This window comes from Rhamphochromis sp. 'chilingali' (assembly GCF_963969265.1).
Source record: "Rhamphochromis sp. 'chilingali' genome assembly, chromosome: 18".
NCBI classification, from domain to species: domain Eukaryota; kingdom Metazoa; phylum Chordata; class Actinopteri; order Cichliformes; family Cichlidae; genus Rhamphochromis; species Rhamphochromis sp. 'chilingali'.
Window position 1 is genome coordinate 10545374 of NC_137945.1, and position 14404 is coordinate 10559777.

At 42.1% G+C, this 14404-nt stretch overlaps 1 protein-coding gene across 2 annotated transcripts in view; it reads left to right on the forward strand.

Moving 5' to 3' along the window:
* myo3a (myosin IIIA) overlaps positions 1-14404 on the forward strand; it is a gene marked incomplete at both ends in the record, with an annotated part of 71788 nt that overhangs the window by 19425 nt on the left and 37959 nt on the right. The window contains 4 exons of one of the 2 annotated variants that reach the window (XM_080864464.1): positions 6126-6202; positions 9414-9559; positions 13326-13391; positions 13529-13684. In XM_080864464.1, the coding sequence (XP_080720590.1) occupies positions 6126-6202; positions 9414-9559; positions 13326-13391; positions 13529-13684 (445 nt within the window). Of the gene's footprint in view, positions 1-6125; positions 6203-9413; positions 9564-13325; positions 13392-13528; positions 13685-14404 lie in introns of those variants that run through there. The other variant, XM_080864465.1, reaches the window with a different exon arrangement.

Consider the following 14404-nt stretch of genomic DNA (forward strand, 5'->3'; position numbering starts at 1 on the left):
TATCATAATGGCGTTTCATCTTTCCCTGTGACGCGGCAAGGTGTTGCTTAGCCAGAGCGTTGGCTTGATTCAAACGCTCACGGAAGTGTTTTACATAACTGCTGACGTTTGTTTTGAAAACCCCTTGTGGGCTCAAAAACGCCTCTTTCAGAGCTTTGAGGGGTCCCCGTGGCCTATGGCCAAATACTAGCTCAGAGGGACTAAACCCAAGTGACTCCTGAACGGCGTCACGGGCAGCAAATAACACAAATGGAACACCCTCGTCCCAGCTTTTATCACTCTCCAGGCAGTATTTGCGTAGCATCGTCTTCAAGGTCTGGTGCCACCGCTCTAATGCACCTTGCGATTCAGGATGGTAAGCAGAGGACACAATATGCTTAACACCCAGAGTGCTAACTGCTTGTTTGAATACCTTAGACTGAAAGTTCGAGCCCTGGTCGGTTTGTACGACCTTAGGCAAGCCAAACACTGAAAAGAAGGTTGTCAACGCCTTAACGACAGATTTCGCTGTAATTTTATGTAACGGGACAGCCTCGGGGAAGCGGGTAGCGGCACACATGATCGTGAGTAGGTATTGCTTTCCTGATTTTGTTCTAGGTAGTGGACCCACACAGTCTACTATGACATGGTCAAACGGCTGATCCACTACAGGAATGGGACACAACGGAGCCGGGGGTATGACCTGATTGGGTTTACCTGCAATCTGACATACATGGCAACTGTTGCAAAATTTAGAAACATCACGCTTCATACCAGGCCAAAAGAAATGTTTTAATAGTTGCTGGTATGTTTTTGTGATGCCCAAGTGTCCCGACCACTGGCTTTCATGGGCAAGGGCCAGGATCTTCTGCCGGTACGCAGAGGGCACTACAATCTGCTTGACCTTACTCCAATCTGCACCTTCTGCACCTGGTGGAGACCACTGACGCATTAGAACATCATGTTCTATGAAATAGGCTTGTTGCTCCTTTTTGGCTTGCTCAGCACTTACCATACGTTTGAAACAGCTCTTTATTGTTTCATCAGCTAATTGAGCTGCTGACAGCTGGCCTCTAGTCAAAGGCAGTACAGAGTCCTTAGGAAATGGATCAGGCTCCTCGGGCGTCACAGAGTCTGGAGGTGACAGAACATTGTTTCTGTTAGTGGGTACATCATTCTCCCCGGAAAACGAGGACATCAACACAGAATCAGAGAGGGCAATATCAGTATCTTTCCGAGCTTGTGCTCGAGTAATTGCACAGGCTGGATACAGCCCAGGGTGCATAGACACATCAGAAGTTTTCTGATTCAGGGGGTTGTCTAAAACCTCCAGACGAGGGAGCACTACCCCTCCTGCGATGTCGTTGCCCAACAGCATGGCCACACCCTCTATTGGCAAGGCCGGGCAAACGGCAACAGGGAAAAATCCTGTAGCAAGGCTAGATTTAATAAAAATTCTGTGAACTGGTCTAGGAGCGTAACCCATCTCTATCCCCCGCAGAACAGAATTAAAACCACATTCACTTTTAGCAGAAAATGGTAATACACTTGAGAGGATGACAGTTTGAGAACCTCCAGTGTCCCTTAAAATACGTACAGGTTTTAACTCTGATGGATTGTCTGTTAGCGATACTAAGCCATCAAAAATGAATGGTTCGAAACAGGGGTCAGGCACCCTACCACCACACTCATGGTCCTCGTGACGGGTCTCAGCTTTTACAAAACCCACCCCTTTGGGTGGTTGAGCATGTGATGTTTTGCGTTTTAATGCTAAACAGTCAGCAATCACATGTCCGGTTTTATGACAGTAAAAACATTCACGGTGTTCCCTGGACCCAGACTCTTTAGCTGTGTGGCGCTGCTGCACAGGGCTAACCCGTGGCTTCTCACTGTCAGTAAATGAGGCTTTGTGAGTGAGTACAAACTCATCAGCAAGAACAGCAGCAGATGTTAGTGACGTCACTTTCTGTTCATTCAAATACAGCACAATACGCTCAGGAATGCATTTCTTAAAGTCCTCTAACAAAACTAGTTCGCGCAGAGCGTCATAGTCAGTCGCTTTTGACGCAACACACCACTTATCAAAGAGAACCCCCTTTTCTCTTGCAAACTCCACATAAGTCTGCGACAGCAATCTCTTTTGCTGGCGAAACCTCTGCCTATAGGCCTCTGGAACTAGCTCATATGCCTTCAAGACAGCTGCTTTAACACACGAGTAATCTAAACTGTCCTTTAAAGAAAGAGCAGCCACCACCTCTTGAGCTTTGCCGGACAGTTTGCACTGTAGCAAAAGAGGCCAAATCTCACTAGGCCACTGCAGCGCGCCAGCGATTCGTTCAAATGCTGCAAAGTATGTATCCACCTCAGTTTCTCTAAAAGTGGGCACTAAAGAAATGCACTTATCAATTTTAAAAGCAGAAGTGGACGTGGAGGTGGGACCGGAATGAACAGCAGAGACAGATGAGGCTTGAGACTGTGACTCCAGCTCAAGCTGTCGGAGCCTAACGGCCTTGTCCGCCTCTATTTCCAGCCTCCTTATTTCAAGCTGAACCCACCGGTTCTGAGCCTTCTCCTCAGCCTCCATCTGGAGACGTGCCAGCCGCACCTTCAGCCGAGCTCCTTCTCTCCCTTCGGAACTCCCAGAAGAGAGTGGATCATAGCGAGGAAGCGTGCGCGGCGTTTTTCCCCGCTCATCCCCCTCACCATCCCCACTGGAACCATTTTGGCCCTCTTCAACTACGGCAGCTTGGCTTGGCACACCAGAGACCACAGGCAAAACAGGCGCTTGAAGCACACCAGCTCCCACCAACTTGTCCACCACTAAAAGTTTTTATATTTTTGCCAGATTAAAAAAACTGTCTGCTTTCAAGTTTTCTCTTATTATTCTATGAAGTGTTCACATCATAGGCAGCACATTCAAGTAAAACAAGCTGTATGCATTACAGGAATTGTTAGGTTTGAGTGCTGCCAGCACAGAGATTCATAGGATTTGTATGGAAAATAAATAAGACCACAAAAACAAATGTTGTTAATTTTAGTCCACTAGATTAGTCTAAATTAAAAGGTCCATTTACTTTTAAAGTTGTAACTAGGGACACCACTGTATTCCTAATTTTGTCTATCAATTTTAAAGACAGCTGTCAGTCTCCTGGTCCTCTAATCTACATGCTGAATTGTGTGTGTGGTAGTAAGTAAGGGCTTAAAGTCCCAGAATCAAGAGCCACATGAATGTGTGTGTGAACGGTGAATGTGGTTTGTGGTGAAAAGTCTTTGTTTACTGGTTCACACATCTGCTACAAGCTCCTCCACTACAAGCTCTCCTGTAAATCACACTTCTTGCTTTGTCGCTGCTTGATCTTCACTCTGGGTTAGGCTTTTCATTGCTAACCTTTGTTGACTTGACACGTTCTTGGTAACACGTTGTGTGTGCTGTGGTTAGTTTCTTCTGGCCTCATCACAGTTTTGCACTTTATACATATATATACTCCATACATACTCCAGTACAGCCTGTAATCTACTGATTTGTGCTTTTGAACAGGATGTTTTCATTTGTCTGGTCCAATATGATGCCATATGTATTGATTCATGCCCATGTACTCAAAAAGAATATTTTTCACTTTTGAAAAGGAAAAGAATGTGTATATTTCGAGAGTGGAGGGGTTGCTGGTGGAGTGACTCATTTTGCTGAACACACTAGAGGTTTAAGTTAACATCATAAACATCACACATTCTTTGTATTATTTTTTTAATATTTTATTACTTTCATAGCGTTGAGCATTAAACACTATGTGGTCAAGATGAGAAAAATCTTTGTGGCTTGGGTTAAAATACATAAAAAATACTCTGGTTTCTTGATTTCAATCGTACGTGCTGCAAACACAAAACGGACTTCCTGTGAAAATAGTCAGGAATTCATGCTGACTGTCATGAAAAAGCGCAACAGTTTCTGTTCATGGCCATGCAGAAATAATTGCTTTTGGAATTATTTCCTGTTTTGCATGCTCATGCCATTTCAAGTAACGTAGAGTATTGGAGCAGGTGCATCGCCATCTTTGTCTCCCATTCTTACCAACATGAACTGAGGTCAGGCAGTTTTTGCAAAAAGACCTTAAAAAAGCATTTTCATTTATTTCTTCTGTTCTTCGGATAATTAAAAACAGGATTATTTGATTAGTTTCCATTTCAATTACAACAAGCTGCAAGGTCACTGTGAAATGTTTTAGTGCAATGACAACAGGCTGGATTCGAAGAGTATGCAGGCACCTGGGTTGAATCTCATTTATAAAAGTAGCTCCAACTTCTTTTGTGACGTCCCGCTTGCCAGCTTGTACGCTGCTGACAGCTGAGATTTGAATGAGGTCTGTGACGTCACGAAGGAGGAGAAACAAACTCGCAGAGTGACGAAAATGGCGGGGTTGGGGGGGGGTCCGACTCGAGCTTCCACGGGTACTGCGTCACGCTGGGATTAATGGTTTTTCGTGTGGAGGGGCACATGCTACACTGAGCAGCTGAAGAGATAAAGCCCCCGCAGTGACTCATCACCGGCGGAGAAACAGAACAGCAAAAAAAAGACGGACCCAAAAAAGAGCAGCAGAAGAATGAGGAGAGCTGCTCGTTCATCGGTCTCTCATGAATATTCTAATTGACGGCATTATCTCTGTGATGATTATTAAGTGTGTGGCCCACCAGGCTGCACTCCGGGCTAATGTAGTGGAAACAGAGGGGTTGAGAGAGCTTTAATAGGGGGCTCTTTGTGTACCTGTACTTTCACGCGCTGATATTCCTCACACGCCTTATATATCATAACAAACACATACAAGTTTGTGTATAAGGATGAATCCCTGTAAAACTCTGAGTTTGTCCTCACTAATGTGGTGTGATGTTAGTGTGTTTGTGGTTTTACGACACGATGTGACTGTCCCTGTGTGTATGTTCGCCTTATGCCTACACCTCCCCGCCCTGCACATGATTATAATCCCTTTTGATGTTTGCCACAGAACCATTTTCCTTTACACTGCTCATCCCGGCATTTCTCTCCACCCCTGGATTTAACCCCCAAGCTCCAACAGTGACAGCATTTAAATGGATGCGCAGAATCATCACCATGTCTAAATTTGCTGACATGGTTGGAAATACATTCATGTGGTGTAAATGGCTTTGTTCTGTTACTTAGAGATTGTGCCTGTCTGCACACTTTTGATGTTTTAAACAGATTTTTATGCAGTTCACCATCTGGATGTTTTGTTGGTACATTTCCTCAAATTGCCCTTTCATTTCTTAAAAGCTTTTATGTTGCACGTCTGGCTGCTAAAACACATTTTGCAGAATCTGTGCGCCTCATATTCTTCATGTAAAACTATGAAGTAGAAGACAGAGACGCGGTTCTGCAGCAGCATGTCGTGCATCACTACATCACCTTTTGTTTGTGGGTTGCCGCTTTTGTCTCGAGGCTTTGCTTTTGTCCCGGTCGCTGCTCTTGATCTGGCCGGCTGCTTCAGCAGAGCCCGCCCTGGGATACATCACAGTGTAGCGTAACACTGATTTGTCTGGACTGGACCGAAGTCACGATTGTGGGTCAGCATGTTCCTTGTCAGGCACATTAACACAGCACACACACACGTAATGACACACGTGTCCTCTTTTTCTCTCTGCAGTCCCATTTCTGCTGAACGTATCTGCCTCTGACTTGACTGCTGTAATGTGACTCGGGCCTCTCTAGCATCAGACAATAAATCACTCAGATGCGTCTTGTTCTGGGAGGAGGTGACACGTCTCCGGCCACCAGATCGTGCTCACAGTTGAATTGTATTCAAATGTTGTTCTTGAAATGCCAAAATCGCTTGCAGTCAAATAAGAATTTGTAATTCATGGCAGTCTATCATTTGGATAAAGAAAAAAAGCACTGCAGATGTTTATGCGTGTGTATTGTTTATTTCCTTCGTCACTATAGCGACAGCTCTATCAGTGCACGCTTCAAGAGCCGTTGGGCTCTCTATCATTTGAGCCATGTCCTGCTGTTTACTGTGCACTGTTTCCCTTTTCACAGAGCATCACTTTTACCTGCCAGTGTGATCTTTGTAGAAATAAAAACATGTTATTGAGATATTTTGAATTGTCTCCACTGAGTCTTGTTTTCTACCCTGCAGGCGTTTCAGCCCAGCTGACAAATACCCGTCTGAGGAGGAACACCTCAGTGGGAACCCCCTTCTGGATGGCTCCCGAGGTACGGTAAAAGTGGCCTATAAATGCTCCCGCAGCCTCGTCTCTTTCTGCTACATTAGCCTGGAGCAGATCCCAGTGGACCACAGTTAATAATCATCAAAGAGATAACACTGTCAAATACAATGTGCATGGAAAAAGTGAAATGGGCAGCCTCCATCGTTCATCTCTTGTATAATCATGGCTGAGTGCACTGACAGTATGTATAGCTTGTGTAGAGAAGTGGCTGCAACAAAAATTGAGCGTTTTATACCAGTCGTATGTGTTTGAACCTTATTCTTTTTATAGCAGGTTAATGTGACTTTGTGCTGTGAGCTGGGCTCTCAGCTCGGGGTTCTTAACGACTCTCTGACACTGACTGAAAGGCTGTTTCTATATGATAGTGTTTTTCTTGCTTCAGTAATGCATTAGGGTTTTTGCAGTTTTTGTATGCTGTTATCTGTGGCCACTGCTGTCAATGTTTATTGACAGCGTTGGAAGCTGTGCTTCCTTTATATTGCAAGTTAGAAGTTCAGTGGTGGTAGGTGAGAGTTTGCACATCAAAGTCTGTTTACAGGTCTTGAGGATGTGCTACTGCGTATTTGAAAAAAACACCTTCTGTGCCTCCAGAGGGATCAGTGTGAAGTCCATTAAACTGCCTCAAGTGTTGTCACTTGCATGGAATAAAAAAATAATGTTTTTCAATAATGTAAAAAGTCAAAATTCAGAATAAATAATCTAATTTTTTCTTTTAAGTTGACTGAGAAAATATTGTAATTCTTTTTAGATAATTCATAACTTAATGAAATTTTTAAAAGCGAAGAAGAGGTGCTCATTACCATGTTATGAATGTTGATGCTGCACAGTTTATTCAACAGAGGCCACTTTGGAACTTCCCTGATGGCACCATGGTTGGAGCACCAGAAAAGCAACAACCTGCTGATCTGAGTAATAAATAATAAATAACTAGAGATACTACTAACACGCAGTCAGAAAATCATGTGTCTAAAATAACAGTAGGAATCAGCTGACATACTGGAATATTATTGGTCCTGAAATTCCTATACTTGTCAGGCTCTAAACATCCCTTAATATCAAGGAGAGCAGGTGAACACACATGTTCCAGCATATTTGGTCTTGTATCCTGTATATTTTGACTTTCATACTCCCCCTCCGAATTGGCTCTCCAGATAAGGGAACACAGTGTGTCTCTGCATTATTAACAAGCAGCCAGGCTGTCCATAAGTCTTTTATAGATGCAAAACACCCCATCATACTTCCAAAGGCTTCAGTGAGAATGACATTCCTGTCGAGACTTCACCATACGGGGAATCGGCTCCTGAAACAATCCACTGCTGTCATGAAATTCAAGCTTAGTTCCTTTAATGGATCAGTACGATTTAACACATTTCATAATGTGCAAAACTGTCTCCATTTTTAGTTTGTGCTGCAGTCTTTGCTGTTTCACTACTGCTCAGCAAATAGTTGGCAAGTGTTTGCAGACAAGTCAGAACTTAGCATGCAAACCACAGGCAACCACGACAATCTGCTAACGACCAAAGCAATCACAAGGAGGTCTCAGTTTACCAAATATAGCAACCAATTTTACTGAGCAACTGCCAGCCACCCCAGTAGGTTTTTAAGGAGTAAGACATTTAAATGGATCTTAGAATGAAACAGGGACAACAAACAAAACACACTGCAGAGCAAAACCAACATTACGCTGTTTTCCAACAGCGTAATGTTGGAAAACAAACTTCAGATGACGTTTGGACTGTGCAGTGAATTGATTCATCATGAAAAAGGCTCGGCAACCCCTAGTGGAGCAACGGCATAGCAGAAAACAGAGATAACCTGAATGTTAGGAGATGCACTTTTAGCCTCTCAGTCAGACACCATTCATTTATTTTTCATTGAACTTGAAGCAAACACTTTTGGAAACCCTCAACAAGTAGAGTAATCTGTTAACCACCCATTTGCACGCTTAACCTCAACACTGATCAAGATTAGATGAGTCATTAGCGGAATTCGTGGGGATGAGATGGGTAAACTTATACTCAGCATACATGATCACCCCAGATCAACTTGCATGTTCACTTGTTAAATCAAAATAGCTTTTACATGAAGTTTGCATGCCGTGCAAATGCAGGGTGCTGCATGACGTGGTGTCGTTAAGGCTCAAGGATTTTAATCTTATTTGTTTAAGACATTTATTCACAAAGGTCTAAGAAAGGGCATTTACCTGAGTGGACTGAGTAGACAAGAAGCACTTGACAGAGCGGAGGTTTCTTCTTTCTAAATATACACTTTGGGGACAATATACAGCGCTGGCTTTATATAAAGTCTACTTCTAAAGAGGATTTGCTTATGTAGGTTTGACTTGGAGGTGAGCTGCATCTTTTCCGCACTGTGTTATACACATGTTATGTAGATGAGCTTTCTTTTCCAGAATAATTGTGTTTGGTTGTCGCTGTCGAGTTGTGATTTTGGCCGCATTATGTGTCTATATTTGTGTGTTGGTTGGAAATAATTTTGCTGTTTAAAAGTCAGTTTGTCATGTCTTTGCAAATTAGTCTCCTTGAGGACAGATTTAACATTGATTTCTTTTAGTTTTCATTAAGTGTGTTTGCCAGCAACATGACGGAATAATGAAAGTCTTGGGGTTTTGTGGAGTGTGTGTCTTATTGGTTATCTGGTAATGATTTGTCTGGTTTGCATGCATTAGACTCTGCCTGTTCAGAACTAGAAAAACAAATTACTGATTACTGTTAAATGTGTGTATTATATGTGAGTGTGTGGTAATAACAATATGAATCTTGAATGATTCATACTGCTGATTGAGTGCCATACTGCCCGCAGGACAGTGATGATGGACTCTGTGTGTGTGTGTGTGTGTGTGTGTGTGTGTGTGTGTGTGTGCGTGCGTGCGTGCGTGCGTGCGTGCGTGCGTGCGTGCGTGCGTGCGTGTTCTGCTCACAGCCAATGATAATGACGAAGTTGTTTTGGCTGAGCTGCTGCAGTTTGTTTAGTTCCTTTGTTGTTAGTGCACAACTTTTTAATGACATTTTATATTCTTTCACATTTGTTTGTGTAGAAGCACAAGAAGAAATAAAAAAAAACTTAAATACTGACTTTCAAAGAAGGAAGCAGACCCTGATTTAATTGCTTTACTCGTGATATCTGTAATCAGACATTAGACCACCTGTTATATGTTCTTTATTTCATCATCCCTGCAGGTAATAGCATGTGAGCAGCAGTTGGACTCCACCTACGACGCCCGTTGTGATGTCTGGTCCCTGGGCATCACAGCTATAGAGCTAGGAGATGGAGACCCACCGCTCTCTGACCTTCACCCAATGAGAGCCCTTTTTAAAATACCCAGGTAAACCTGCCATAATTGCATCATATTCTGCTGTGCTGAATGAATTTAAATGATTTGGTTCTTATGACAAATCTAAGCTGAAGGTTGCAAATAAACCAAAAACATGTTGTGCTCTCTTCAAAAATGAGATTGATTCTCAATAAGACATATTTTATGTTTTATCAAACTGGACTCTGCTTCAAGCCTAATGACAGCTTTCCTGCACATGATTAAGTTCTCATATAAATAATTTACTTAATTTTATTTGTACTGTGTTCGCATTTTGTTTATGTAATGTGCTTTTACATTTTTGATATCTTGAAAGGTGCTATTACAGATTAAAGCTATTATTATGCTGTTTTGCCATCCCTGGATTTGATAGAGCTGGTTACTGACTTTGTCAGAGTGATAAAATAATGACTACCCTTTTAATTTGACCCTGTTGTGCATCTTTTCTTTTCTTTTCTTGTTTTGTCCTCTGAAACACTTTTTATGACTTTTTAATTACAGTTTATGGGCTGAGAAAACACAGCTCATTGAAAATGCGAATACAGGCATGAACAGTATTAAGCTTTCAGTCTATATCAGTAAATACATAGATAGTACTCAATATGAGTTTATGAATATTATATTCTGTAGGTTTTAGAACCTAAAATAGTCATAAAAACTAAACTAACTAAACGAAAACCGTCAAATACATTCTGAAAGAAAATAAAGATAAAATTTAATCAGAAACTACAAGATTATAACCACTCTGCTTCCATTTTTAAAGCTGGAACCATGCATGCAAATAGCCTTTGCCTTAAGATACAGCTCACCCCAGGCAGAAGTAGAATAAGATGATATTTTCTTCACTACCCTGATACGGACCATCTCACAAGACTGGGCATGTTTTCATTATCTGACTCCTCGGCTTGTAAAGATAGCATAATGTATAGCGCTTGCACTGCAATAAAGAAAAGTCCTCTCCTACTTCCAACATAGTGATTTGTGCCTCTATACAGACTGTCACCACACTAAGTACAGTCTTTTTAGTTCAAATGGCTTTTTTCTGCTTGCAGGGCTTTATCCATTACATACTCCCTCCCTGGCACTCATCCCAATGATCCTGCTGGGAGGAGGCTGCGGGCACAGCCCCTCTTTCTCTTTGTTTCTACTGTGAGCTGAAGCTGATTTTCTAATTGTTTATCTTCACCTGATTTCAGTGTGAGAGCATTTAACCATCACAGCACAGCTCTTTGTCCATCACTGCCCTGAAACACGCACACGCCTACACACACAGACTGCTGCTGTGTCACGGCTGTCCTGTGTGTTTGCTCTGGGGGTCGTGCTCCAACGGAGCCATCACACAGCTTTCTCACAATCTATGTGACTGCTGCAGCCAGAGCTCCGGGCTCCCTCTTCACACTCCTCACTTCCCTCCGCTCACTACTCTGGCTTCATTTGTCAAGCAGTCTTGGAAAAAGCCACGCTGAGGGCATTAGTTCATCCACTCTCTCTTATTTAGTACACATTTGCCCTACCCCCCAAACAGCAGACCACCGAAGCCATTCCTCATTTTTATTATGATTGTTATAATCCTGATTTTCTATCAATAACTAGTATGGTTATTTTTATTAGTACAGTTTTACCTACTAATTGAGGCACACAAGAGCTTGACACAATGCATGCAAACATATAATACTATAATGTATTTTATATGCAGTGATGCCATACAAGCCCATGCCGTTTCTCTATTGACGTTTCTTGAGAATTGTCTGCCATATTGGATGTGATGCAACCAACAGTTGTGAAGGAAATTGCATAAAACCTGCTGGTTGGCAAGTTGTTTCTTGAAGATTGCTGGCTGTTGCTGAGTGAAATGGATTGCAAAGCTGGCACTGCATCAAAAACCTCCTTGTGTTTACTACGGTTCCTGCAGCTCCCTGTGGTTTGTATGGAAGGCGCTTACTTGTCTAAAAACTCTCGCAAACCAAACACAAACCAGAAATGGAGAATGTTCGCTCAGCTCTGCAGCCAACACACTTAAGAAGACGCAAATTTTAACTCTAGATTGCTTTGGTAAACAAAGCAGTTGGTATACATGGTTGACTCAACGGCTGCAAGGTGCAAATCAGCCCATCACCCCTCCACCACCGTGCTTGACAGTTATGCTGTGTTTGTGTTTTGCCAAATGTGGAGCTGTGAAACATCTCCACATTGGTCCTGTCTGTCCAAGAACATTGTTCTAGGAAGGTTGTTCCCATTTAGGAAGGTTGGCAACTGTGTTGAATTGATGCGCAGAAGTACTTGTTTCTTTCCTCCTTGGTATTGTGTTAACACAGACCTGAATCCTCCAGACCTGCAAACTAACAAATCTTCTGCTTTCATAGAGAAGATCAGACTTGCTGATGATCATTTAACTAAGTGCATTTGATAAGCAGCACCTGGCTGATACGTTTCCTATTTATTCCTATGGAAGGCTGTACTTAGCACACACAATGTTTCTGCATTTTGATTTCACTTTTGTGTAAATAGTGTAATATGTCATGTGTTGCTCTTCATATGTGGTTGTATTTATCTAACTTTAAGTCCTCCTATGGACCAGATTACTTTCATTACGTACTGATGGATTACCGTTATTTTCAACATGATTGTTATATTTTGCCAATGTATCATGGATTATGAAAAAACATAGGTCTACACTGAAAGGAGTGTGCAATGGATACATTGTATCATATTTCAACATATGGAGCTGAATCCAAAAAGATAAAGAGTAAACATACAGAGGAACAAGTCCAGTAGTCTTTTATGTTGTTTCCTCATTGCCTTATATTTCAAGGTTCAAGGTTCTTTATTCGTCACCTTGAACCTTGAACCTTGAATTTAAATAAGAAGAGAAAATGAGGACTGCAGAGAAGGACTAAGACAACAGTATATGTATGGAAGCCAAATCTGTGCTCAAAGCTTCGGTCTCTGGAGCGGATAAAAGATTTAAAGTGCTATTATAATTGTGCTCAGGTGTTAATAGCTAAGCTTTCATTTTCATTATGTGTAACAGAGAGGATTTAAACTTGCCTCCAATACTTTACTAAGTGAACTTTTGGCAGGCGAAACTGAACAAATTGCTTTAGCGAACTGGGGTACAAACAAGAAATTATATTTAAAACAGTCCAAGTCCTTGCAGCCTTTATAGTGCTTTAAAAAGCAGCTTTATTATTCAGGTAACCCAATGCAACTACCCCAAGTTATCTCTGCAGGGCTCTCTTTGTCTTTCGGATAAGAAAAACACTTTAATGATCACAGTATTAGCTGAACAGCCTGAAAATAAAGGCCTGATGCATTTCCTGTCTATATTGGTTGTGTTGTGTGATAAAAAGGAGACGAATGTCCTCTCATTAGACCAATTATTTGCTGTCAGAGCCAACGTGCGAAAGGCCTCCATGCATTAACAGGCAGCAGTGACTTCGCTGCCGAGTACCTGGAACCCTCTCGTAAAGAGGTACTTAAAGCCGAACAGGGAATCCAATTAACCGAGTTGTTTTTCTGCTGTGAGGCCTTGTTAAGTTTAACCCCACAACAATGTGTGTATGTTTTCAGGGTAAAGTATTTAAGAGGTTTGAGTCTATACACAAGTTTCCAGCTGCACTGCTCTGATGGCTGAAAGCTACCACTTTTTGCCACCAGAGAAACACCCCTGGATGCCCTCAGTGACGAATCGTCCCAGCCTTCTGTTCTCCGCCCTGCCCGCTTAAATCCTATCTCATCTTATCTTTCCATTTATCTTTTCCATTTCTTCCCGTAACAGAAACCCGCCGCCTACTCTCCACCAGCCGGAGCTCTGGTCAGATGAGTTTAATGACTTCATCTGCAAGTGAGTGTGGCTTCTAGTGTTTATCCTTCCTGTGTGAATAATAAATATTTACACAGATAACCCGCTGCTTTGAATATGAATCTGAGAAATGCACTGCACTCCTCTTTCTGCCTCATGCTCGTTCTCCCACCTCACAGATGTCTGATTAAGGACTTTGAGCTGAGACCGAATGTGCAAGACCTGCTCCAGCATGTGTTCATCAAACAGACTGTCGGCAGAGAGAAAATCCTGCAAAAACAATTGATTGAGCTCATTGATCTCAACCAGCAAATTGGAGTGATTGAAAAAACAAGGTATTGTGTCCTTATGGCTTTTGTCTCTATGTTTTTGTCCCGATATCTCGCTGTATGAGCCAAATACTCCCACACCGTAAAGTGTTTGATCGATTTTGATACAAAGCCCATGAAAAACTTAAAATATAACGCCCTTCCTGTCAGCGGTTGTTATATGCTAGGCTGTTGCTTAGCTTTTGCCGACAGTATAATCCAAATTACCCTACTTGCTGGATGTTTTACAAGCCCTGTCATCCTCACACAAAAAACAGGTCAATCCTGCACCGGCTGCACTTGAGCTGTAGGCTCCTTAGCATGAGTTAAAATGTTGCCCTTTAAAGTGAGTTTCTCCCTGTACAGTGATAACATGTCGATCCCGTTTCTGTCATTTAAGCCATCATGGAAAGACAGACAGAAGCTCAGACAGTAATGACAGGTAACTATAGAGGATGCTTTTGTGACGCAGTAGGAGCTTTTATAATTCAGTCAAAGCTCTTGTTGTAGTTGTGATTGCACACGTATTTGCCATCAACTGCCACCCTGCCCTTCTTACATCGTTGTCTGTTTTAATGTTCAAATCATGTTATTGTCACTGTTTGTTCTGTTTTATGAGTTTTCATTTATAATACTGTAATGTCATTTGATGCTGTCAGTGGTTATGATATTTACTGTAAATCAATTACAGGAGCTTAAAAGCTCACTTGTGTTCAGCATTACCTATCAGATAAATGATGCTTCAGT